General features: G+C 36.9%; 2 protein-coding genes across 3 annotated transcripts; both read left to right on the top strand.

Annotated features, from left to right (window-relative positions):
* The first annotated feature begins 334 nt into the window (after window positions 1-334).
* Window positions 335-27490, top strand: LOC109074735 (coiled-coil domain-containing protein 134). 2 transcript variants are annotated; one of them, XM_042719450.1, is made up of 8 exons: window positions 335-554; window positions 23394-23498; window positions 23555-23612; window positions 24538-24601; window positions 24693-24777; window positions 25826-25917; window positions 25999-26070; window positions 27179-27490. In XM_042719450.1, exons 1-8 carry the CDS (start codon window positions 539-541, stop codon window positions 27302-27304), a joined length of 618 nt encoding a protein of 205 aa, XP_042575384.1. In that variant the 5' UTR covers window positions 335-538; the 3' UTR covers window positions 27305-27490. The 2 variants fall into 2 exon arrangements, with proteins under 2 accessions (XP_042575384.1, XP_042575383.1); XM_042719449.1 differs by lacking the exons at window positions 23394-23498; window positions 23555-23612; window positions 24538-24601; ... (2 more) ...; window positions 25999-26070; window positions 27179-27490 and adding exons at window positions 2839-2943; window positions 3018-3139; window positions 3219-3303; ... (1 more) ...; window positions 4625-4696; window positions 5806-6764 and having other exon boundaries at window positions 365-554.
* On the top strand, window positions 7738-16428 carry LOC109074729 (GTPase IMAP family member 8-like). The gene is made up of 3 exons (XM_019090742.2): window positions 7738-7923; window positions 14546-15220; window positions 15353-16428. Exons 1-3 carry the CDS (start codon window positions 7905-7907, stop codon window positions 16267-16269), a joined length of 1611 nt encoding a protein of 536 aa, XP_018946287.1. The 5' UTR covers window positions 7738-7904; the 3' UTR covers window positions 16270-16428.

Below are 27490 nucleotides of genomic sequence, written 5' to 3'. Positions count from 1 at the left end.
TTATTATTAATAAGTAATTTGTTACTCTTTATAGTTTGAGTAAAGACAAAAAAAGGTCGTTGATCACTTTTTATTTTATACTATTACTTATAATTGGTTAATCATTTTATTATTTGAGCCAATGTTTTTTTTTTTGGTTTAATGTTTATTTTTACTATAAATGATAGTTTGTTGCTCACTTTATAATTGCAGTAGTGACAGATGTTTGATTATTATTCATTTGCACATTGTATGTGTAAGCTATTGATAAATTCCTAAATTATTTATGATATATTCCTAAATGATGTATTAATGTGTCTGATGTATTATTATTATATAAATATCAGTATTGATCTGTTTTCATCTGTGAATGATGATCGAGCGAGATGACGCCAGGATGACGTCGGCGCGCGTGCGTTCCTCTTAGCGCTCCGTGCGGAAACTTGTGGCAGCAGCGGACAGGAGGACACGCGCGGCATGTGAATGATCCGATCCGACGCGCCGCACGCATCGCGACACTGGAGTTTGAATCCGACGGCCGCTCGACGCGTGTTTACCGATGCTCGGCGCTGAAGGTGAGTGGATGAGTGCGGCGGCGATCCGCATCAAACACCGCTGCAACATCTGGATTGTTTGTTATTCTGTGTGATATATCAACATCTGCTGGGATTGAGTCTGAGTGCAGTGCGCTGTAGGTTGGGTTATTGAGGAATACTGCTGCAGTGATGATGCTGGAGTCATGTACCACAGTAATACCATGGTATCTGACAGCGCGTGAGCAACACGATTCTCTTCCTGTCTGAATCAGTCATCATGCTGAGCTGTTTTCTGACAATAATTCAACAATATAAGATTTTCTGCGGGTATGTTAGTTGTCTGGAGCTGTGAAGTGTCAGGACTAGTTAACCCCTGCAGCAGACCAGACCTAACATAAACCACCACAGACTGACGATAACATCACGATATAGAGACGAAAACCATCTCAGACCAGACCAGACCTAACATAAACCAGCACAGACTGATGATAACATCACGATATAGAGACGAAAACCATCTCAGACCAGACCAGACCTAACATAAACCACCACAGACTGATGATAACATCACGATATAGAGACGAAAACCATCTCAGACCAGACCAGACCGACCATAAACCAGCACAGACTGATGATAACATCACGATATAGAGACGAAAACCATCTCAGACCAGACCAGACCGACCATAAACCACCACAGACTGATGATAACATCACGATATAGAGACGAAAACCATCTCAGACCAGACCAGACCGACCATAAACCACCACAGACTGATGATAACATCACGATATAGAGACAAAAACCATCACAAACCAGACCTAACAAAACCACCACTGACTGACGATAACATCACATTAGAGATGGTTTGAGATGGTTTTCGTCTCTATATCGTGATGTTATCGTCAGTCAGTGGTGGTTTATGGTCGGTCTGGTCTGGTTTGAGATGGTTTTTGTCTCTATATCGTAGGGCTGCACGATTAATCGCATGCATTTGTCACGCGTGTCTCATCAGTAAAGCTGGTTCTGTGATTAGAGGTAAATATCCGTCACCTGTTTTCAAATGCACCGGGAGTTCATACACAGAGCCGTAGTTCACTGACAAGCTACGCAATATCGTGTTCATAATCGAATGCGATTAATCTCAATTATGAACAGAATATTGCGTAGCTTGTCAGTGAACTACGGCTCTGTGTATGAACTCCCGGTGCATTTGAAAACAGGTGACAGACATTTACCGCTAATCACGGAACCGGCTTTACTGATGAGACACGCATGACAAATGCATGCGATTAATCGTGCAGCCCTACTATATCGTGATGTTATCGTCAGTCAGTGGTGGTTTATGGTCGGTCTGGTTTGAGATGGTTTTTGTCTCTATATCGTGATGTTATCGTCAGTCTGTGGTGGTTTATGGTCGGTCTGGTTTGAGATGGTTTTCGTCTCTATATCGTGATGTTATCGTCAGTCAGTGGTGGTTTTGTTAGGTCTGGTCTGGTCTGAGATGGTTTTTGTCTCTATATTGTGCTGTTATCATCAGTCAGTGGTGGTTTTGTTAGGTCTGGTCTGGTTTGAGAGCATTAGTCTCAGGACAGGAAGTAGAACATCCCTCTGAAGCGGTCTGGCTTTGAGCAAACGCATGAAATATTAATCATAAATCTGTCTGATCCCTCTGGGTTTATGACGTCTGTTTGTGAAGCTGATGCTGGAGCATTGCATACAAACCACAAACTCACTGACTTTATCTGTTATTTACACTTCTGCACTTATATTTGAGTCTTGTGAGTGTTTATTCAATCAAATTGATCAACAGTAATAGACTTTCTTCATAAAACAGAATTGAATCAGCCTGTCATATGGTTTTAGTTTTAATCTTCAGTGGATATGTTTTAAAGGGACGGTTCGTCCAGAATTAGGTCATTTCCCTTTTCATTTCAAACCTGTGTGACTTTCTTTTTCTCTTGAGGAACACAAAAGAATATATATCTTAAGAACAACGGGAGGCAAATGTAATCAAGCATTAAATCCAGAAATTTCCTTTAATCAGCCAGAAGTGGCATTTCCACATTTTTACCTCAGTCTGATGTTAAATTTGATGTCTAGTCTGTTTGTTTATTATTTTTTTTTTTAACCTTACTGGAGTCTTAAGGTTTGAATTATTGAGTTTTCACATTTTTTAAATGACCATTTTTTAAATCTAACCTGATTTGATTAGGTCGCATTTGTGGTGTTAATTTTATTGATGCATGTTTGATTTAATATTCTTTCATCGGTTTATGATATTTGGTCTTGTTTGGTTCACGCTGTGGTTGTCTCCTCTAGTGGTCATGTTGAGTGTTTGTGCTCTGCTGCTGCTGGCGGCTCCGGCGGTTCTCGGCTCCGACTCGGACACACAGAGACCCCGACATGACTCCAACCTGGAGATCTGTATCCTCCTCAGACACGTGTGTGTGTAGGTGAGTGTGTGTGTGTGTGTGTGGTTCTCCTGAACGTCTCCTCAGATAAGCGTCTCTTCGAGAGCAAGAGGAAGGATCAGCTGAACGCTCTGAAGAACCTGGTGGAGCTCAACGACGTCAACCAGCAGTACAAGATCATCGACATCATGCTGAAGGGCCTCTTCAAGGTGTGTGTGTGTGTGTGTGTGAGAGAGACAGTGAGTGTGATGCAGCTGATCTGACGGAGTCTGATCTGTGTGTGTTCAGGTGCTGGAGGACTCCAGAGCCGTTCTTATAGCCGCTAACCTGCAGCCGGACGATCCCTTCCCACTCGACGACAAAATCAAGGAGGGTGAGAGACTTCATTTCAGATATCTGAGAGTGTGTGTGTGTGTGTGTGTGTGTCTGATGTGAGAATGTTCAAAACCATGAAAGCCCATTTCTGCCACTTGATGAATCATAAATATACTATAACATTTTAAGATAAAAGGTCATAATTATGAAAAAAAAAAAAAAAAAATCTAAATCATGAGTTGAACAGTCACAATTATGAAACAAAACGTAAAAAGTAAAGTTTCAGGTCATCTCATAACTATGATTTACTTTTCCTCATAATTATGAAGTTTTTGTCAATTTTGACTTTTATTCTCATAATCTAAACTTTTTTTGTTTGAATTTTAACTTCATGAAATGTCATAATTTGGAACTTTTAAAATTTTAAGATGGGAAGTCTTCATCATGGCTTTAAGTCTAAATCATGAGATGAACAGTCTCAATTGCAACAATTTTTTTATTTTTTATTTTGACAGTCAATTTATGTCATAATTATGATGATTGTCAATTTTTACTTCATACTCTCTTAATTCTGTCTGTTTATGCCACATTTTCAACTTAACTTTATACAATGTCAGTTTTGAATTCATAAATGGTGAGTCATGGTAAATTATTATTATACAGTTTTAAGATTGAAAGTCTTATGACAAAAGTTAAACGCATTAGAGGAACAGTCACAATGATGACAAGTTTGACCATTTTTTACTTTGCTATAATTTTGACTTTGTGTCATAATTGTATTTTTTTTCCCCAAACAATTATGACGTTTGTCTCATAACTATAACTTAGTATTTCATATTTTTTTACTTTTTTTCTCATAAATTTATGAGAATTTTTTTTTTTATCTCATATTTATGAGAGAGCATGATACAGACACTTCACAGCAGCTTAACATAAACAAAACCACATCACTGTCACTAACTTGTTTAATTTCAGAAATCATTTGTTTTAGTTATAATTGCAGCTTCAGCTGTAAAGCATTTCTACAGAAGATAATGTTGTGTTATTAAGATGAATTATTCGGTGAGCTCATGAAATAGTTTCATGAACAGTGATGTTCAGTCTGTCTGTCTCTAGCGTACTCTCACGTGGTGGAGAACACGGCGTTCTTCGGAGACGTGGCTCTGCGTTTCCCGCGCATCGTCCATCACTACTACGATCGTAACGCGGACTGGAGTCGTCTGCTGCGCTGGGGTCTGCGCTTCTGCAACCAGACGGGCGTCTTCAGCGGAGGAGCCCATCAACACGTGCTCACGCTGGTCAGACTGAGGCATCATGGGATTAACATGACACTAAATACACTGAAACATGAGCTTTAACGCTGTGTGCCTTTGCTTCAGATGTCACAGGAGCTGGGAATCACAGAGAAATCTGCAGACTTCGTCAATCCGTATCGCACCGAGCGAGACGACGTGAGTCTCACACACACACACACACACACACACACACACACACGCGCGCACACACACACACACACACACACACACATATAGAGAGAAAAACTTTTATTATTAGGTTTTGTTATCATTGACTTTATTGTATTGTATTATATATTGTATTGAGGTTTTTGTCAGGTTGATATTTCTTATGTCCATGAAAATGAATAATAAAATAAGAAAAGAAACAATTTTTATATATTTTATTTTATTTCAGTTAATGTTTATTTTATTTCAAGTAACAAAATTGTTCTGGTTTCAGTCTGTTATATTAACCCTGGTTATATAATGTAAAATTATACAGAACAAAAACAGGATAACATTTTATGTATATTTACATTTTAATAGCAATTGAATTTTATTAATAACATAAGGCAGTTTAATTTAACTTGATGTTATAAAATAACAAAAACTAAACTAAAAATACTAAAACATTACAGACATATTAAAAAAAAAACTATTAAAAATGCAAAAAAACTGCTGAAACTTTAACTAAAATTAAGTCGAAAAGAGAAAATATAACATTCTAAGTATTCATTCAATAAAACTAATTCAAACTATTAATAAAAACGATCAATGATAGTTTATATAACAGTTCATTAATGACAAAAGAGTTTTACTTATTTTGATTTAGTAAATTCTTTACTTGAAACAAACTTGTTTTAAATTAAACTAACAATCAAATCTAACCAATTAATCAAAAGCATTCTAAATAAATATAAGGTTTAGTGACTGAGACTGTTATAGTATTGTTTTAAATCTGCCGTATAATAGCTAATATAAACACCTGTTTATGTCATGTCATATCTACAATATCACCAGTTAATGATTTACAGGACTAAGTTCATGTAATTCATGGCCTGTAATGTGTAGAGCCAGTAGGAGGCAGTAGAGCTTCAGATGTTGAGCAGAATTCAGAAAGTTAAGCTCAGATTGTGTTTGATTTCAGTTTACAAAGACTTCTAATTATTTTTCCATTATATTATGAACTGAATTACTGATGTTGCTCAATTAACCACAGGTTTATTTTGATTGGTTTGCTTTGATTCACATAGTCTGTTGATGTAGATTTGTCTGTGTTCCAGGTGCTGCACACGGCCGAGGCCTTCCAGAAGATTCTCCGTGAGGAAGAGAAGAGGAGGAGGAAGGAGGAGAAGAGGAAAGAGATCCGGAAAGGGCCGCGGATCTCTCGCTCTCGCAGCGAGTTATAGATCTGACTGAAGATCAGCCGTTTACACTCAATCAGGGAGCCCTGCTGAATCTGAATCTGCCGGGCATCGTCAGTGTTTACAGGTTCAGATTCACAACACTTGAATCTGTTTCTAACTCTGTCTGATTCAGGAGTGCTGGGGATGTGAGCGTGTGTTTAGGGGAGGAGTCAACGTGGTGGGAGGAGTCAGTGTGGGCGGGGGCATTATTGCATGTTCTGTAGAGTGGGTGGAGTCAGATTAATGGGAGAGTTAAGAGTGGTGGGTGTGGTCAAAGTGGGCGGGGATTGGGGAGTGGGCGTGTTCTAAGTGGGTCTGTCTTAGATGAAGGTATTTTGAACACTGATATTTCGATATTTAACAAACTTGATACGTTTTGACATAAAACTGAGAAATTGTAGTTGCCACATATGAAATTCAGTTGTTTACGTTCAATATAAATGATTTATTTGGGGGGTACTTTATAGTCTAATAAGAGAATTGTGGGGAATAAATGTCTTTAGAAACTATTATTCATTAAAAAATTGTATATTGTGTGTGTGTGTGTGCGTGAAGGAGAGACAGATGAGTGTTGATCTGATCTGAGATCACAGCTGCACAGCCGTGAGAGAAACTCTTTAATGATGGATCTGAATTAAACTGATATCAGTGTGAATGCGTTTGTGATTCGGTTCAGTTTCTCCAGCTGCTGAAGTGAGACGATCATCTGAAACAGCTTCAGTCTGAGACGCTTTCATAGAGGCTTTAACAATCTGTTCATGTGACTGTTAATGAAATCTGTACAGCATCAGTGGGAGATTATTATTGACAGAATGAATAAAGTCTATTTAACAAACTCTAGTAGTGTTTATCTGTGTATGTTGCGTTATCGATTTTTTCGTGGGCTGTATTTAGAGTTTATAGCTCATGCATTTATGCTGGTTTTTGGTTCATGATCATCATTATTGGTCTAAGCTACAAATCAAGGATGTCTTGAAGAATTAATGATTAATATGTATAGAAAGGGATCACGCAGGAATCGGCCACAGGAAAACAGCATTGCAACAGGGCAGAGCATACCAAAATGAAACTAAATATAAAGGGCACATGTGTGTGTGTGTGTTGCCAGATTGGGTGGTTTTGAATTTGATTGTGTGGGTAAAAAAAAAATGGCTTGGGCGGGTGGACAACATTTGGGCTGGTTTGGGGTCAGTTTGGCAGTTTTCACACATCTAAACTCTATAGACTAATTGGTTAAAAAACAAAACCCAAACTCTCACAATGTGAATTACACCCAGGGGCGCCGCTATGCTTCCCGGACCCCCTGAACATCACTGACTCAGGCCTCCCCGTGATCACGTTAAAATGTGAATTACATGTTACATTAGAGAGATTTACATATGAAGTCATTTATAAAATGTGCAGTATTTGGTTTACACTGAGACCACTTCATCTTATGTATATATTTTCCTAATAAAATAAATGTATAATATGTTGTTCTTTACAATTCAAGTTTCCGTTGTCTGTATAAAAAAGCAAAATATACAAATTTCTATTTTTTTTTTTTTAGATTTTTTTCTATCTCAATTTTTCTGTTAATGTAGAATTCCAAATCCTTCCAAAATAATCTTGAGTAAATACAATGAAAAAAAAGAAAGATGCAAAATAGTTTCTTCTGAGATATGCTTTTGTACATTACCATATTTAGCCACATGTGATGTCACCTTTTCAACTTAAAATAAATAAATAAATAAATATAGCTCAGCACAATGTCAAAGCTGAGATCAAGCTCCTCCCCTAACAGGAAAAACAGGTTCCTGCAGTGAGGAGGAGCGTTAAAAAACAACAACCAAAAGTGAAAGAAACTTATCTTCTCTCAAGGTTTACCTGACGAACTCCTCCACATGACGTGTTTCATTAAGAGTGAGATTTATTAATGTTTTGTACTTTGATTGGTTTCAAAGAAGCCTTATATTGGACTTGATACCTGTTTGGAGATGGCAGAAGGACCTTCAAGTAAGAACTATACTATTTTCATATGGACTTGTTGACATGTCAGTCGCCATTCTATATTTGAGCAAATAATGATTTGAAGCCTTTATTTATTTATTTGTTGTTATTTGGAATATTTTTTTTGTAGGCTAGCTATAAATACTCTTGCATTTGTTTGTTCTGTTTTAGTGTTTTCTCCTTCTTCTTCTTTTGGAAGGGAACGCCAAACAAATCCTATTGTCAAAGTCAATATATTGTCCTCTTATTAATAATATTTATATATATAAAAAATATCTATATATTTGTTTAAAAGTTAGTTATTTTAGACCTGGTTCAAAACTCGCGTATTCTGTTAATGCGCAGTGTTTAGCCTACAGTTCCTTTTCTGCATGACGTCGCTCATTGTGTAATAACACGAAGTCATTTAGCAAAATAGAGTGACGACAGACTAAAATCGTTGCGCCTCCCCTAGTCTTGAAAGCAGGCGGCTGCAGTGAGGGGAGGAGTGAAATAAGTACAGTCAAGACGGACAGTTCTCACCTCTCGAAGTGACGATACGAGATCAAATCGCGTTATTCACGCTGCTGGTGTATTTTGTTGCTATATCGAATGTAACTTAAATTCCGTTTCTTTTATATGAGAATAAATATGATGTACAACACACCCAAAAGTAGCCTAAAAGTTGCTCTAATTTCTTCCAACGATATGCTCCATTTTCAGTTTAATAAATGATTTTTTTTCTCTCTAATACAGGTTGGCCACAATTAACTGTACTCTTTTATTTACCTTTTTTCCCCAACTGCTTACATTTTCAAAACTTTACACAAAAAATCAAGAACTGCACACACAAAATGACACATCTTTTGCAAAATGAAGCACTGCATTCAAAATATCACAGACACGTCTCAAAAGAAAACATTTGTCTTATGTTGCAAACACCTTTGCCATAATATTATATTTTGGGATATATCATATACAAACGGTTATTCAAAACCTAAGCTCTTCTTTTACGAGATCCTGTGTACATTTCTGTACAAGATTGAAAGTAATTGGCAGAGAGATGTTGAAAACTTCACAGCAAACACGAAAGCAAGACTGAAAACCAGACTATATTTATTTATTAATTAATTTTTTACAGTAAGCATTTGTGGTTGTGAATATCAGCAGCCATATCACCCTGCAGCACAACACTGGTCCCCCACTGAAGCTAAACAGGGTTGAGTGGGAGATCTGCTGGTAAACTAGGTTGCTGCTGAAAGAGGTGTTAGTGAGACCAGCAGGGGGTGCTCACCCTGTGGTCAGTGTGGGTCCTATCGCCCCAGTGATGGGCACACTATACTGTAAAAAGCAAAAACCGAGGTCCTGACTCTCTGTGGTCATTAAAAATCCCAGGATCACTTTAGAAAAGAGTAGAGGTGTGACTTTGGCATCCTGATGAAATTCGCCCATTTGCCTCTGACTATCATGGCCTCCTAACAATCCCCATATCTACTGATTGGCTTCATCACTCTGTCTCCTCTCCACCAATAAGCTGGTGTGTGGTGGGCTTTCTGGCGCGCTATGGCTGCCGTCACATCATCCAGGTGGATGCTGCACACTGGTGGTGGACGAGGAGATACCCCCACACAATGTAGAGCACTTTTAATGCTTATAAATGCATAAAAACACTATGTAAGTGTTATGAATTATTATTATTATTAATACAGTATTACACAGTACAAAAGAAAATAAATACATCAACTGTGCAGTTGGACAGAAACCAAACATAATTTTGAAAAAGGTGATTAATCCAAAGGAATGGTGTGTGTTCACAGTGTGTGTGTGTGTGTGTGTGTGTGTGTGTTCTTGTATATTCTACATTGTAAGTACCAAATTTCCCCACAAGGATAGTAAAACCTGAAATTTTTGACATTGTAGGGACCGGCCTTCAGTGAGTTGGTTGGAACTTCTTAATTATTGCCCTGATGGTGAAAATTTTCTTAAAGTCACTTTGTAATTTGTGAAGCTCAATCTTTTGCTGCACATCAGAACTGTATTCTTTGGTTTTACACCTTGTGATAGAAGATTAAGGGAATTTGGACTTTGCTTTCCCTCATATTTATATTCCTGTGAAACAGGAAGCCAAGGCTGGATAATTTTATGTTCATAATCACCCTGGTGTACTCAAAATTGTAAATATGAATGAGAATATACTTCAGATATTTTACACACAATAATTTCTAAGGGTGTCAATAATTGAGTCTGTGTATTCGAGAAAAACATTTATATAAGATAAGGTATACAGATAATTTTCACAGTCTTTTTTTTTTTATCATATTTACCAAGGGTACCAACAAAACTGACTGGAACTATATCAGTCAACATTTGAAGTGGATCAAAACCTTTCATCAAAGTTGTCCTAAAACCTAAAACCAAAATGTGTTCTTGTCTTAAGACAACTTTGATGAACTTTTTTGATCCACTTTAAATGTTGACTACTATTTTTTTCAGAATAAACATTTAATATTAGAGTCATTTGCCAATGATTTCGAAACGGTCTGTTCAAAGCAGTTCTGAGCTTAATGTCTGTAAACCCCTCCTTTCCATAAGGGACTATGCATTCCATTATTTTTTTCAATTTGTTATGTTTCACCAGGCCACGAAGAAATATAGAATGTGAAAGCATAACAGTGAAAGCTAACATCGTGTTTCCTGATGACATCTCCCAAGGGTAACATATAAAGTGTGAAAAGTAATGTCCCTAGTACTGAGCCGTGAGGTACTCCATACTGCACTTGTGATCGATATGATACCTCTTCATTCACTGCTACGAATTGATGGCGGTCATATAAGTATGATTTAAACCATGCTAATGCACTTCCATTAATGCCAACAAAGTTTTCTAGTCTATGCCAAAGAATGTTGTGGTCAATAGTGTCGAACGCAGCACTAAGATCCAATAGCACTAATAGAGAGATACAACCACGATCAGATGATAAGAGCAGGTCATTTGTAACTCTAAGGAGAGCAGTCTCAGTACTATGATACGGTCTAAATCCTGACTGGAAATCCTCACAGATGCCATTTTTCTCTAAGAAGGAATATAATTGTGAGGATACTACCTTTTCTAGTATCTTGGACAGAAAAGGGAGATTCGAGATCAGTCTGTAATTAACTAGTTTTTTGGGGTTAAGTTTTTTTTTTTTTTGAGAGGCTTAATAACAGCCAGTTTGAAGGTTTTGGGGACATCCTAATAACAATGAGGAATTAATAATAGTCAGAAGAGGATCTATGACTTCTGGAAGCACCTCTTTTAGGAGCTTAGATGGAATAGGGTCTAACATACATGTTGTTGGTTTAGATGATTTAACAAGTTTATACAATTCTTCCTCTCCTTTACTAAACACTCGTCAGCACCAGCCATCCGGCTTCATGTTCCGGTATTAGGCGGCTGAGATCACAGGTTTCTGCGGGAGCCTCCTTGATCTTCAGGACTGGCACAGCACTGCAGGGAATTTCATGGATGTCCAGCCAGGTCACCCTGAGGGGTCTCCTGGCTGCTTAGGTGCTGTCGCATCCAGTGGGAAGTGAAGGTGGCAGTTACAGAAGTCTTCTTGTATATGCTGCTTTAGGTGATGCTCCCCTCGCTAGAGGTTTGTAAAATTTGAGCTTGCCTCTCCCGTGCGGTTCAGCGCCTCTGAAGCACAAGTCATTAGACAGATTAGTTTGATAGATAATATCAGAAATATTGTGTGAATTAAGTTATATTTTATCACTTTAAACAACAACAACAGAGATTGATAGTAAGACAAAGATTCAACAGAAAAGTGAAGCTACACAAAGCTACAATCACAAACCACTCAGCAGCACAGAAGACAGGAACCGGACTAAGCAAATCATGCCCACAGCTAAAGTTTAGCTGCTAAACTGTAAACACTTAACAAAACAATAATGGTGGATACGTTAGCCAAGTGCTATAACGTGACTAACTGATGAAACACAGTTTGTGAACCAAAATATGTCCACTTTAATGTCTGAAAAGACGCTGTGTGTCTTAAATATTAATTAGAGTGTAGAATAGCTGTATCACAGGCTCTCTTCCTGCTCTTTTACTCCTCACATTACACACTGCTTAATGTACATTATTGTTTCTCGCCTTTCTGAAACATGTCGTTTTTTTAAACAGAGCTCATCGTTCTGAAAAGCGAGGAGTGCTCTGATTGGCCAGCTATCCAGTGTGTTGTGATTGGCCAAATGCCTCAAGCCCATGACAGAAATGTTATGACCCTTACGCCTGTTTCACACAAACTCCATCTGCAGTGTGTTTGTGGCCTAAACAGCTGTGGATCAGTAGCGGACTGCAAATGTGTCCTGTGTGAAAGCACAATGAGTCCGTGCTGCTTCTGCACCGCATACGTAACACACACAGACTGCATACGCACTGCAGACGGAGTATGTGTGAAACAGGCGTTACTATACTGTGATGCATGTCCTGGTCAGAACACCAGTGCCACAAGACAAAAAAAATTAAAACTCATTACAAACAAGCCATTTGTTGCATCCAGTGGGGACATTATTATTGATTATATTGACTTATACTGTGTTTTTACGCGTTGCGTTGCATCGCATCGCGCCACGTAAACATAAAACCATGTCTACATTTGTGATCAGAGAAACGACAAACAACAAGCTCTCCCTTAGCAAAAAGTAGTATACTTCAAGTTTATTTTATTAAGTATACTTAAGTATAGCTCAAGTATATTTAGACTTTTTGTAAGTATAAGTCAAGTATACTTAAATGTCATTTTAAGTATATTTCTGAGAAGTACATAAAGCCCATTTCTGAGAAGTACATAAAAAGTAAACTAAAAGCATACTTTCCTATTTTTAGTTTAAAAGAAGTATACTAATAGCACACTTGAATAAACTTCTTTTTCGTAAGGGCTACTCCACACCAGTGGTTCTCAATTCCAGTCCTCACGCCCCCCAGCTCTGCATGTTTTGCATGTCTCTCTTTGTTAACACACCTGATTCAGATAACCAGCTCGTTAGAAGTGAGCTCCGTGCATGAACTGTGTTCCCATTGACATGGTCCCTACACAGTGTTCATTGCTCCCTACTCACTGAGCAGGGGAAATCTGTTGAAGTTTACTTCACTTCTGAACATTCATTCACAGATTTGTGCTGCACGACGTCTTCACACACAGATAAGTGTGATATCGTATACCTCTGTAAATAAATACAATTTAAAGTTACGTCTCATACACTTCAATGCACTTTGAATGGAACATATATGTTAGTTTCGAACTGGAATCATGGCGAAATATCCTGTGATGTCCACTTCGCTGGGCACTTATGTTCGAATAGAACAAATGTCTGAAGCATAAGAAAATTTATAATGGAACAAATGAGGAGGAGAGCAAGTAAGGATGCTCCTGATGTCATTTGTAGGTTTTTGTCATTATAAAAGACTTTAATAATGCAAACATTTGACAAGACGTTTTTTGGGAATGTCATAACAGGCTGGCAACTTTCTCACACATTATTTATATATATCTGTCACTATAACTAATATTAAATGTCTGCATTGGGCAGGACCTTCTGGCAACTCTCCTGCAGTAGCTCATCTATCTTGTTCACCAGCAAATTCTTGCACATCATCTATCACGTCTCTTTCTAAATCTGAATTACTACTTCCTTCCTTTTCTTTTTCCCTGCTACAAACTGGCCTGATCCATGAAGTGAGTGAGCTGCTACCCTTGGCTGCCTGCTGTTGCTCCTTCTCCTTCTTTTTCTTATTTCTCTCTTTATGCAGCATTACACTGCAACCACCAAGTAATCAAAATTCACACAAGTACAAGTTTTGATCTTTAAAACGGTCATGATTTATATGTAGTGGTCAGTAGAGGGAAGCAATGCAATGTTGATTAAACTATACTGTAAGTCTATATCAGGGATGGGCAAACTTTGATGGTGACAAGGGCCACCATTTTTTTCTCCTTTGTACCAAGGGGCCAGATTACTAATCCACGTCCACATCCACGCACCATTTACACCGTCTTCTTCAATGTCCTTTTTATTGAAGGAAATTAAAGTATAACTAATGTAATTTGTTTTTAAAGATTTTAACTATAACGATTAACTTAAGTTATACTAATTCAGAAGGAAAACTTTGTTGTCAGTGGACAGAAATATTACCCCAACAAGCCAATGTAAACATCTCAATTGCATTGTCTGTAAATTTGCAACAAACAAATATACAGAGGTCCTTTTTTTAAAGTTTAGTTTTTGTGTGGGTGGGGCCTCACAGATGTGTGGTACACCACTGCCTGCAAGGTTTACAAACAGATGACACTTTAAAGTGAACATGTTTACTGCCTTCGCATCAGAATCCCTGTAAGGATGCCAGAAGACACAGTGATGTTCAGTTGGAAGTTGGAAAACACCTTCTAAATTTTGAGCAAAAAGCTAAATAAGACATCAGTAACAACAAATTAAAATTAAAAATATACCATTTTTTTCTAGAAAATGTTTAATTGGTTTACTCTGTAGGTTTGATTTATTTATTTTTTCATTATTGTTTCAGAGCAAGTACATTTTTTTCTTATTCTTTGCCTGCAATAAGAATGACCACTTGACTTGACTTGAAATATCATAATTCTTTCAGAGATGTCAGCGATCAGCTCCAGTCCAGATGATCCAGTGATCCTGATTCTTCTGACAGGCAGAAACGGTTCTGGGAAAAGCTCATCTGGAAACACTATACTGGGAGGAAGAAAGTTTAAAGTTCATGTACAACACAAAAAGCATGAAGCTAAAAATGAGTTCGGTGAAGATTGTGAGGGTAAAACACAAATTGGTGGGAAGCAGGTGTATGTGATTGATTGTCCAGATCTACTGGATCCAGATCTGAATGAAGAGCAGCTGGAGGAACTGAAAGAGCAACTGGTCTCTCGATGTTCAGCAGGTCTCAGTGCAGTTCTGCTGGTTGTGCCTTTAGTGAGAAAAGTGGAAAATGAGGAAGAAATCTTGGATCATATAAAGGGTTTATTTGGTCCTGAAATTCAGAAATACATCATGATTCTGTTCACACATAGAGATGAACTGAATGATCTAGATGAGACCACTGATGAACATCTAAAAAGTAATGATCATGCTGATCTCCAGCAACTGGTGACTGAATGTGGAGGAAAGATTCACTGTTTCAATAACAAGAGCAAATCAGATGATCAGGTACAAGAACTGCTGCAGAAGATTGAAAGAATGATGATGGAGAGTGGAGGAAAATTTATAATGAAACAAATGAGGAGGAGATCAAGCAAGGATGCTCCAGATATCATTTGTAGGTTTTTGGCATTATAAATGACTTTAATAATACAAACATTTGACAATTTGTTCACTAGTTTGTTGCACTGATCTTAAGGGAAGAATACACTGAGACAGCTTTATTACTGATTTGATCTTTCTGCTCTAGTTTCAGGAGAGTCTCCAGCCAAATATTCACAGTTGATTGATGTGATTCCTAAGAGGAAAGACCAGATCAGGCTGGTTCTGCTGGGAAAAACTGGATCTGGGAAAAGTGCCACTGGAAACACCATCATCGGCAGAAACGTATTTGAATCTTCAGCCAGTTCAATATCTCTGACCAAACAGTGCAGCTCAAAAACTAATGAGAGGATGGGTAAAGAGATTACAGTTATCGACACACCAGGACTTTTTGATAATAAACTCAGTGAAGAGGAGGTTCAAACTGAACTATTGAAATGCATAACATACTCGTCTCCTGGACCACATGCTTTTATTATTGTCATTAGAGTGGGTCGATTCACTGAGGAGGAGAAAAATACAGTGGAACATCTCAAAGAAGTGTTTGGTGAACAGATAGAAAAATACACCATGATCATCTTTACCCACAAAGATCAATTAGATAAAGAAAAGAAAACCATTGAAGATTATCTACAGAATGCTGATCCAGATCTTCAGTCCCTCGTTCACAGTTGTGGAAAACGCTTCTTCTGTCTGAACAACAACTCTGCCAGTTTCCCCCAGTTTAAAGATCTGATCAGTAAAATAGAGATGATGATGGCAGAAAACAGAGGATACTTCAGAAATGAAACATTTGAGGGAACAGAGAAATGCATTCAGGAGATTCAGAAAATTAAATTACATGAGAAAATGGAGCCTTTGGGTTTAGCTGCAGAGTCTCAATGTGAAGAAACACATTTAATCAAAACTCATGAGTACATAACAGTTCTAGTCAGATGGTTAAGGGTGACAGGGGATGAAATGAACACCATAAAGGAATTCGAGAGACAAGGAATCAATAATATAGAGGCAGTAATACGTGCGCTCCGAGCCACAGGAAAACAGGACATGTGTGGAGTTCAGTGAGAGACTCAGCAATGATCAAACATACTGTACAATACAAAGCACTTAAAGTATTTAATATACATACTTAAACTGGCTTGACAGAAACAAGAAAGCTTGTTTGACAGAAATATTATGCTATGCTCTTAGAAGATGTCAGGAGATATATATATATATATATATATATATATATATATATATATATATATATATATTTATATATATACATATATATATATATATATATATATATATATATATATATATATATATATATATTATTTATATATACATATATATATATAGTCCCATTGAAACCCTCCTCTTCTATTATATAATAAATACATAATCATAGTTTTCTTAAAACTAGTGTCTATCTATCTGTTTATGTTACTTACAAGCAATGTCTGTATTTGATATCTGTGAGGTGACTGAGGGTCTGACCCATGTCAGGAATGCAGTGTTTCCGGAGAATAAATATGTATTTGTTTTGTAATAATTTATCTGTATATATTTTACAGAAAAAGAGCTATCAGTCTGAACTGTGCTATTATTAATTTCATCATGTGGTTCTCATGATAGCCATACGAGATGTGAAGACCAATGTGCACCACATGTATCCACTAACCCTTATGTGTGTTAATGATTATGATTCGTTTTGGAGTTTAAAGCACTAATATTTGCTATATGTTAAATTATGACAGTAAATCATGTGTCAGGTTTGTATCAGTGCTCTGTGTGAATGTATTATTTTGTTCCATTGATGTGTTGCAGCTCAACTTTGAAGGGAAAAGATATTGCCTATGTTTTATCTGCTGACATATTTGAGGGGTTGTTTAGGAATATGACAGGCATGTGACCAGGGTTAGCACCAGAGTGCACAAAGTGAGGGGGCAGGCACATTTTGGGGGGGGGGGGGGGGGGGGGGGGGGGGGGGAACGAAAAAAAAAAATAAACAAACACAAACACGACACTTGTAAATAAAATAATCTGATATAGAGTGTATGTACAATTTAGCCTAGTTTGATATATGAATTGGGTGTTCGTCGACGATTGCATACGGTCGGAGATTCCAGTATTTACAGCTCCGTAAAATAACCTACTGGAAGGAGGTGTACATGCATATAGTATGGGACATCTCATATAAGAACTTCATCTTCAAAAGCAGCAGTTTCAACTGTGATAGGTTCAGATCAACTCAAAGATGGAGTTCCTCCCCAAAGAACAATATCAGCAAGTTTTATTCATGTATATCATTTTGCTTCTTGATATAAATGATATCACTGAAATTTCTTACAAGTTTTATATAATGTCGATTGTCTTAAAATACATGTGTCACTTGTAGTTTGCTGTCTCTTTTATGAAGGAAAGCAGAAGCTTAAACAATCCATACAGAAAGCATGGCCCAACAAACAATATTTAAAAAAGGGGCAACTTTCCTAACCTTTCCTTGGGGGGGGCATTTGATTAAGGTGAGTTTACACCAAAGATGAAACTTGCAAAAGAAAATGGTCTGCCACATCCTAACGCAGTCTCCACACTGGATGCATCTAAGTGCACTTTCTGTAGTCTATCAGTCAGTGTGTTTTTTTTTTTTTTTTTTTTTTTTTTTTTTTTTTTTTCAGTCTGGTTTGGTTTGAGATGGTTTTCGTCTCTATATCGTGATGTTATCATCAGTCAGTGGTGGTTTATTCAATTCAATTCAATTCAAGTTTATTTGTATAGCGATTTTTACCATACAAATCAACTTTACAGAAAATTAAGTTTCTACAACATTTAGTAGTAGCTTATCAGTGGTGACTGTCAGTTTATGTGTATACAGCAGAAATGTTCAGAAAAATCAATAAAAGACGTAAACAAACAGACGATTAACACTATTAACAGCAATTATGCAATCAAACTTATAGCAAAATGTGGTAGTTCTGTATGTTGTCTCTGGGTTAGCATCATCTGAGGTCCTCTGAGGGGTTGGCATCATCTCTTCTCAGGTGTTCTGGATCCAGACTGGAGCTTGTGTAAATCCTAGTTACCAAACTAAAAGGCAAAACAGAGAAACACACAGAGACATAATTATCGTAGCTGCTGTTCCAGCCAAGTAAAATTAATTAGTTTAACCCAAGCTAAAGAATAATAATCTGCATTTGATCAGATATAACTGCAGTCCAAAATTATGAGATGCATTATTTGAATGCTTGGCCAAAGAGGTGTGTTTTTAATCTAGATTTAAACAGAGAGAGTGTGTCTGAACCCCGAACATTATCAGGAAGGCTATTTCAGAGTTTGGGAGCCAAATGTGAAAAAGCTCTACCTCCTTTAGTGGACTTTGCTATCCTAGGTACTATCATGACTACCTGTAGCTTGTTTATTGAGGATGCAGGACAACCAGCTAGCAGTGCATTACAATAGTCCAGTCTAGAGGTCGTGAACGCATGAACTAGCTTTTCTGCATCAGGAACAGGTAACATGTTTCGCAGCTTGGCAATGTTTCTAAGATGGCAGAATGCTGTTTTTGTAACATGGGAAATATGATTTTCAAAAGACAAGTTACTGTCTAATATAACACCCAGATTTCTGACTGTAGAGCAAGTAACAGTAAATCCGTCTAATTGCAAATTGTAATCTACGAGATTCTGTGTAATGTTTTTTTGGTCCAATAAGTAATATCTCTGTCTTATCCGAATTTAATAGGAGAAAATTATTGGTCATCCAATCTTTTACATTTTTAACACACTCTGTTAGGTTAGATAATTTTTAAGTTTCACCTGGTCTAGTATCATCAGCATAACAATGGAAACTAATCCTGTATTTTCTAATCATATTACCAAGGGGCAACATGTACAGGTCCTAAAAAATTAGCATATTGTGAAAAAGTTCATTATTTTCCATAATGTAATGATAAAAATTAAACTTTCATATATTTTAGATTCATTGCACACCAACTGAAATATTTCAGGTCTTTTATTGTTTTAATACTGATGATTTTGGCATACAGCTCATGAAAACCCAAAATTCCTATCTCAAAAAAATAGCATATTTCATCCGACCAATAAAAGAAAAGTGTTTTTAATACAAAAAAAAAGTCAACCTTCAAATAATTATGTTCAGTTATGCACTCAATACTTGGTCGGGAATCCTTTTGCAGAAATGATTGCTTCAATGCGGCGTGGCATGGAGGCAATCAGCCTGTGGCACTGCTGAGGTGTTATGGAGGCCCAGGATGCTTCGATAGCGGCCTTAAGCTCATCCAGAGTGTTGGGTCTTGCGTCTCTCAACTTTCTCTTCACAATATCCCACAGATTCTCTATGGGGTTCAGGTCAGGAGAGTTGGCAGGCCAATTGAGCACAGTAATACCATGGTCAGTAAACCATTTACCAGTGGTTTTGGCACTGTGAGCAGGTGCCAGGATGTGCTGAAAAAACAAAATCTTCATCTCCATAAAGCTTTTCAGCAGATGGAAGCATGAAGTGCTCCAAAATCTCCTGATAGCTAGCTGCATTGACCCTGCCCTTGATAAAACACAGTGGACCAACACCAGCAGCTGACATGGCACCCCAGACCATCACTGACTGTGGGTACTTGACACTGGACTTCAGGCATTTTGGCATTTCCTTCTCCCCAGTCTTCCTCCAGACTCTGGCACCTTGATTTCCGAATGACATGCAAAATTTGCTTTCATCTGAAAAAAAGTACTTTGGACCACTGAGCAACAGTCCAGTGCTGCTTCTCTGTAGCCCAGGTCAGGCGCTTCTGCCGCTGTTTCTGGTTCTAAAGCACACGCCTGTGCACTGTGGCTCTGGATGTTTCTACTCCAGACTCAGTCCACTGCTTCCGCAGGTCCCCAAGGTCTGGAATCGGTCCTTCTCCACAATCTTCCTCAGGGTCCGGTCACCTCTTCTCGTTGTGCAGCGTTTTTTTGCCACACTTTTTCCTTCCCACAGACTTCCCACTGAGGTGCCTTGATACAGCACTCTGGGAACAGCCTATTCGTTCAGAAATTTCTTTCTGTGTCTACCCTCTCGCTTGAGGGTGTCAATGATGGCCTTCTGGACAGCAGTCAGGTCGGCAGTCTTACCCATGATTGCGGTTTTGAGTAATGAACCAGGCTGGGAGTTTTTAAAAGCCTCAGGAATCTTTTGCAGGTGTTTAGAGTTAATTAGTTGATTCAGATGATTAGGTTAATAGCTCGTTTAGAGAACCTTTTCATGATATGCTAATTTTTTGAGATAGGAATTTTGGGTTTTCATGAGCTGTATGCCAAAATCATCAGTATTAAAACAATAAGAAGACCTGAAATATTTCAGTTGGTGTGCAATGAATCTAAAATATATGAAAGTTTAATTTTTATCATTACATTATGGAAAATAATGAACTTTTTCACAATGTGCTAATTTTTTGAGAAGGACCTGTATATTGAAAATAGCAGAGGACCTAGGACAGATCCTTGTGGCACTCCATATTTTATTGGTGATAAATGAGATGACTCCCCATTTAAATAAACAAAGTGGTAGCGATCGGACAGGTAGGATCTAAACCATCTTAAAGCCTGCCCCTGGATACCTCTATAGTTTTGTAATCGATCTATGAGTATGTCATGATCTATGGTGTCGAACGCAGCACTAAGATCAAGTAAAACTAGCAATGAGATGCAGCCTTGGTCTGACGCAAGAAGCAAGTCATTTGTAATTTTAACAAGTGCAGTTTCTGTGCTACGATGGGGCCTGAAACCCGACTGAAATTCTTCATAGAGATCATTTTTTTGCAAGAAGGAGCACAATTGAGCAGACACAACTTTTTCTAAAATTTTAGACATAAATGGAAGATTTGAAATGGGTCTGTAATTTGCCAGTTCACTAGGATCTAGTTGTGGTTTCTTAATAAGAGGGTTAATAACCGCCAGCTTGAATGGTTTTGGGATGTGACCTAAAGATAACGACGAGTTAATAATATTGAGAAGCAGTTCTTCGGCTACAGGTAACAACTCTTTCAGTAATTTAGTGGGTACAGGATCTAATTAACATGTTGTTGGTTTAGATGCAGTGATAAGTTTATTTAGCTCTTCCTGTCCTATACTTGTAAAGCACTGCAGTTTATCTTTGGGTGTGATGGATAAAACTGAAGTATTACACGCTGTAGAATCTACATTTGTTATTGTATTTCTGATGTTATCTATTTTATCAGTGAAGAAATTCATAAAGTCATTACTTTTTAACTGTGAGGGAATATTTAGATCGGGTGGCGTCTGGTTATTTGTTAATCTAGCAACTGTGCTAAATAAAAACCTTGGCTTGTTTTGGTTGTTTTCCATGAGTTTGTGGATATGCTCGGCCCTGGCAGTTTTTAGAGCCTGTCTATAGTTGGACATACTGTTTTTCCACGCAATTCTAAAAACTTCCAAGTTAGTTTTTCTCCATTTGCTCTCAAGACTACGAGTTTCTTTCTTGAGAGAGTGAGTATTACTGTTATACCATGGCACAATACGGTTTTCTCTAACCTTTTTCAATTTGATGGTCGGACTGGTCTTGTTTGAGATGGTTTTCGTCTCTATATTGTGATGTTATCGTCAGTCAGTGGTGGTTTATGGTCGGTCTGGTCTGGTTTGAGATGGTTTTTGTCTCTACATTGTGATGTTATCGTCAGTCAGTGGTGGTTTATGGTCGGTCTGGTCTGGTTTGAGATGGTTTTCGTCTCTATATCGTGCTGTTATCGTCAGTCTGTGGTGGTTTATGGTCGGTCTGGTCTGGTTTGAGATGGTTTTCGTCTCTACATCGTGATGTTATCGTCAGTCTGTGGTGGTTTATGGTCGGTCTGGTCTGGTTTGAGATGGTTTTTGTCTCTATATCGTGATGTTATCGTCAGTCAGTGGTGGTTTATGTTAGGTCTGGTCTGGTTTAAGATGGTTTTCGTCTCTACATCGTGATGTTATCGTCAGTCTGTGGTGGTTTATATTAGGTCTGGTCTGGTTTGAGATGGTTTTTGTCTCTATATCGTGATGTTATCATCAGTCTGTGGTGGTTTTGTTAGGTCTGGTCTGGTTTGAGGTCTGAGTCTCAGGACAGAAAGTAGAACATCCCTCTGAAGCGGTCTGGCTTTGAGCAAACGCATAAAATATTAATCATAAATCTGTCTGATCCTTCTGGGTTTATGACGTCTGTTTGTGAAGCTGATGCTGGAGCATTGCATACAAACCACAAACTCACTGACTTTATCTGTTATTTACACTTCTGCACTTATATTTGAGTCTTGTGAGTGTTTATTCAATCAAATTGATCAACAGTAATAGATTTTCTTCATAAAACAGAATTGAATCAGCCTGTCATATGGTTTTAGTTTTAATCTTTAGTGGATATGTTTTAAAGGGACGGTTCGTCCAGAATTAGGTAATTTCCCTTTTCGTTTCAAACCTGTGTGACATTCTTTTTCTCTTAAGGAACACAAAAGAATATACATTTTAAGAACAATGGGAGCAAAATGACTTTGGACCCCATTGTCTTCCACTGTATGGACATGCGTCTAAATATCTTTTGTGATTCACAGAAACTCAGACAAGTTTGAAAGACATGAAGGTGAGTAAATGATTAAAGATCGATCATTTCTGGGACCTCAGAGACTTTAACCGTTTTTTTTTTTTTTTTTAATGCAAATCTGAATGGAGCCTGTTGTATTTTATCAGAAGTGATGTTTAACAGCTGAATTCAGCGTTCATTATATCACTATCATCTTTGACTGAATTATTAATTCAGTTCATGTTTCTTTGTATAGTGCTTTTCACAATGTTTGATTGAAAACAGCGTTTCAATGTTTTTGTGCTCTAATAACATGTAATCAAGCATTAAATCCAGAAATTTCCTTTAATCAGCCAGAAAGTGGCATTTTCCACATTTTTACCTCAGCCTGATGTTAAATTTGATGCCTAGTCTATTTGTTTATTATTTATTCATATTTATTTGATAGTTTGACTTTGAACCTTACTAGCAATTTTTTTTTCATGACCATTACATTTTCAATCAAATCAACAAGTGATTATGTTTTGAACAATCACATTTGTGGTGTTTATTTTATCAATGCAATTTTCTCCTGTGATATTTGATCTCATTCGGTTGACTCTGTGGTTTGTGTTTGAGTGTTGTCTGGTGTTTGTCTCCTCTAGTGGTCATGTTGAGTGTTTGTGCTCTGCTGCTGCTGGCGGCTCCGGCGGCTCTCGGCTCTGACTCGGACACACAGAGACCCCGACACGACTCCAACCTGGAGATCTGTATCCTCCTCAGACACGTGTGTGTGTGTGTGTGGTTCTCCTGAACGTCTCCTCAGATAAGCGTCTGTTCGAGAGCAAGAGGAAGGATCAGCTGAACGCTCTGAAGAACCTGGTGCACTCTTTAAAAAATCTGGGGTTATTTTTTTAACCCAAATGCTGGGTTGAGCCTTTTGGGTCATTTTTTGGGGTTATTTTTTCAGTGTTTGGGTAGATTTTGTGTTAGCTCCTGGGTCAAATGTAACAACCCAATGTTTGGGTAGTTTTTGTATTACTCAGATCCTGGGTCAGACTTAACCCAGCGGTTGAGTTATTTAACGCGGGGATTTGCTTCTCTTCTGGAGAGAGCAGTTCTTAGCGCCATCGAATTGATGCATTCGTCGGTAAAATACAGGTTTGTATACATTTTATTTTATCTATAAAATCATTACTTTGCTGTATATCGTTAAATTTTATGCAGAGTAATATGGAGCGCGTTATAAATCACCTTTAACAAGTGTCGCGGTCTTTTCGCGTGATGGAAAAGCCTGATGCTTTGCATAAAACAAACGATTTTATTCATAAAGATACAGAATACAAATACTTTGGATGTTAAAATATTTCCTCAGAACTGTTTATTGTTTGTTTTTAATTTGTTGTTTAATTGTTTGATGTTTTGTTTAAATTACTTCTGTTTAACGTTTAATTTTTACTTTTAATGTTTGTTAAAAGAGTTTAAATATGGACAAATGTAGCCTATTAAAAACAATATAAACAATGCTGTAAATGATAAATAAAGGAAAAAGGAAGTTATCATGCAAAACAGTGGTTGTGTGGAGTATTTTAGAAAAGTTTAGAGGATTTAAGTTAATCTGTAAACATTATGTAATGTATGAAGTAAAAAATAAGATACTAATATAGTAAAAATGAATAAATCAACCCCTTAAGCTAGGTTAAATAAACAACCCGATTTGCTGGGTAAAATTAACCCAAGATGGGTTCTGTCCTATATTTACCCAGCCCTTGGGTTAATAACAACCCAAATTGGGTTGTTTTTAACGAGTGAGCTCAACGACGTCAACCAGCAGTACAAGATCATCGACATCATGCTGAAGGGCCTCTTCAAGGTGTGTGTGTGTGTGTGTGTGTGTGTGTGTGTGAGAGAGACACCGTGTGTGATGCAGCTGATCTGACGGAGTCTGATCTGTGTGTGTTCAGGTGCTGGAGGACTCCAGAGCCGTTCTTATAACCGCTAACCTGCAGCCGGACGATCCGTTCCCACTCGACGACAAAATCAAGGAGGGTGAGAGACTCTGGCTTTATCACCATTCATTTCAGACATCGGAGAGAGAGAGTGTGTGTGTGTGTATACTTTTTTATGTATATATTAATTGAGTATACCATATTTCTACTTGCTATGTCATAATTTTATAGTATGAAGTATGATGTCAATTCTGACTTTAATCTCAGAATGGTCTTTTTGTCATATTTTTTACTTTTTTATTTTAACTTTTAAATGTTAAAGTTTTAACATTTAAACATTTAAATTGCAAAATTGTAAGGTAAAAAGTTTAAAATCTCACTTTAGAAGTTGACTTGTCACAGTAAATTTAGATTTTTCTCGTAATCTCTCTTTTTTCCACGTCCTAATTTCAACTTTTATCACATTATTCACATAATTATGTTTTATTTCAAAAGTATAACTTTTGACTCATAATTTTGACATCATTTTTAATATCATTTTTCTGCTTTCTTTATAATGTCAACTTTAAAATATAATATCTTGAATTCATAAATGATAAATCATAATTATAAAATTAAGATAAAAGGCCCTAACTTTTGACTCAAGTCAATATCATGAGATCAATACAATTATTTTGACTTTGACATAATTTTGACTTTATATATAAAAATTTCTAAACTTTTCCATGTAATTGATGTTTTTTCTCATAACTATAACTTAGTATTTCATTATTTTTTCATGTCACAATTAATTTTTTTAGTATAATTTTAATTTAAAATCTCATAATTTTTTATTCATAAGTGTTAGATCATGATGAATTATATTTATATAAAATGTACCAAAAGTCATAATTATTAATCAAAATCACATAATTATGAAGTTTTATCACTTAACTGTAACTTTATAATTTTGACTTTCTTTTTGATTATGACTGTCATAATTTCCATTTTTTTCTTATAATTATGACTTGTAATTTTGTTTTGTTTCATAATTTTGATTCGTCATAACTAGAATTTTTAATCTCACAATTTCAACTTCTTATGTCATAATTTAGTCATTTTACCTCATAATGAACTGACTTCAATCTCATAATTATGGTTTATCAAAGCGGACTGGAGTCGTCTGCTGCGCTGGGGTCTGCGCTTCTGCAACCAGACGGGCGTCTTCAGCGGAGGAGCCCATCAGCACGTGCTCACGCTGGTCAGACTGAGGCATCATGGGATTAACATGGCACTTAACACACTGAAACATGAGCTTTAACGCTGTGTGCCTTTGCTTCAGATGTCACAGGAGCTGGGAATCACAGAGAAATCTGCAGACTTCATCAATCCGTATCGCACCGAGCGAGACGACGTGAGTCACACACATGCATTTTACATTTACATTTAGTCATTTAGCAGATTCATACATATATACAGAGAGAGATGTCTAAAGAGTCAGTGTTTCTCGTGTACACTGCATTGTGTTATTCATAACATTACAGGATGACTAATAGTATTTTTCAGTTGCCTATAAAATGTCAAATATACATAAAATATGTATATATAAAATAATAAAATATAAAATAATTTTACATCGTTATTATAATTAACTAAGACTAAAACTAAAACAAGTTTTGCTACTTATAATAAAATAAACATTAAATGAAAATAAAATGTATAAAAACTTGAATTTACATTTCAGGCATCATTTATAAATTTTGTTTAGTTTAACTTTTTTTTAACTAAAAAAAATTTATAAAAAAAACCTGTATAGACATTAAAAATAATAATAATAAAAAAAAAACAACTTTAACAATAAAATTAACAGAAAATATTAAAATGAATGCAAACCTAAAATACTTATTTAATAAAAACTAATTCAAACTATTAATAAAAACTATAGTAGTATATCAATGATAAAATAACATTGCGTTTAAGAGTTCATTAATGGCAAATAAGTCACTCATAATTTAATATCAGCAATTTTGTTTTTAAAATTTTCACAAAAAAAACATTTTTTCAAAAATGTAGTCTGAACAAACAATTTAAAACATTTTATCAGTTTTAATGCACTTTATTCTTTCTTAACAAACATTTCAATATCTATAATTCATGTTTAGTGACTGAGACTGTTATAATATTGTTTTAAATCTGCTGTTTAATAGCTGATATAAGCACCTGTTCATTGGTGTAATACTTCATATTTACAGTATCACTAAATAACCTAAATATTGAATGATTTACAGGGCTAAATTAGTGCAATTCATGGCCTTTAATGTCTGGGTAGAGCCAGTAGGAGGCAGTAGAGCTTCAGATGTTGAGCAGAAATCACAGAAAGTTAAACTCAGTTTGTGTGTGATTTCAGTTTGCAAAGACTTCTACTTATTTTGTCATTATATTACTAGATTAACCACAGGTTTATTTTGATTGGTTTGCTTTGATTCACATAGTCTGTTGATGTAGATTTGTCTGTGTTCCAGGTGCTGCACACGGCCGAGGCCTTCCAGAAGATTCTCCGTGAGGAAGAGAAGAGGAGGAGGAAGGAGGAGAAGAGGAAAGAGATCCGGAAAGGGCCGCGGATCTCTCGCTCTCGCAGCGAGTTATAGATCTGACTGAAGATCAGCCATTTACACTCAATCAGGGAGCCCTGCTGAATCTGAATCTGCCGGGCATCGTCAGTGTTTACAGGTTCAGATTCACAACACTTGAATCTGTTTCTAACTCTGTCTGATTCAGGAGTGCTGGGGATGTGAGCGTGTGTTTAGTGCTGTATTGTGTTAAGGGGGAGGAAG

Source organism: Cyprinus carpio, chromosome B3 (assembly GCF_018340385.1).
Source record: "Cyprinus carpio isolate SPL01 chromosome B3, ASM1834038v1, whole genome shotgun sequence".
Classification (NCBI taxonomy): Eukaryota; Metazoa; Chordata; class Actinopteri; order Cypriniformes; family Cyprinidae; genus Cyprinus; species Cyprinus carpio.
The sequence above is the reverse complement of the archived record's forward strand: the minus strand, read 5'-3'. Positions and strand labels throughout refer to the sequence as shown.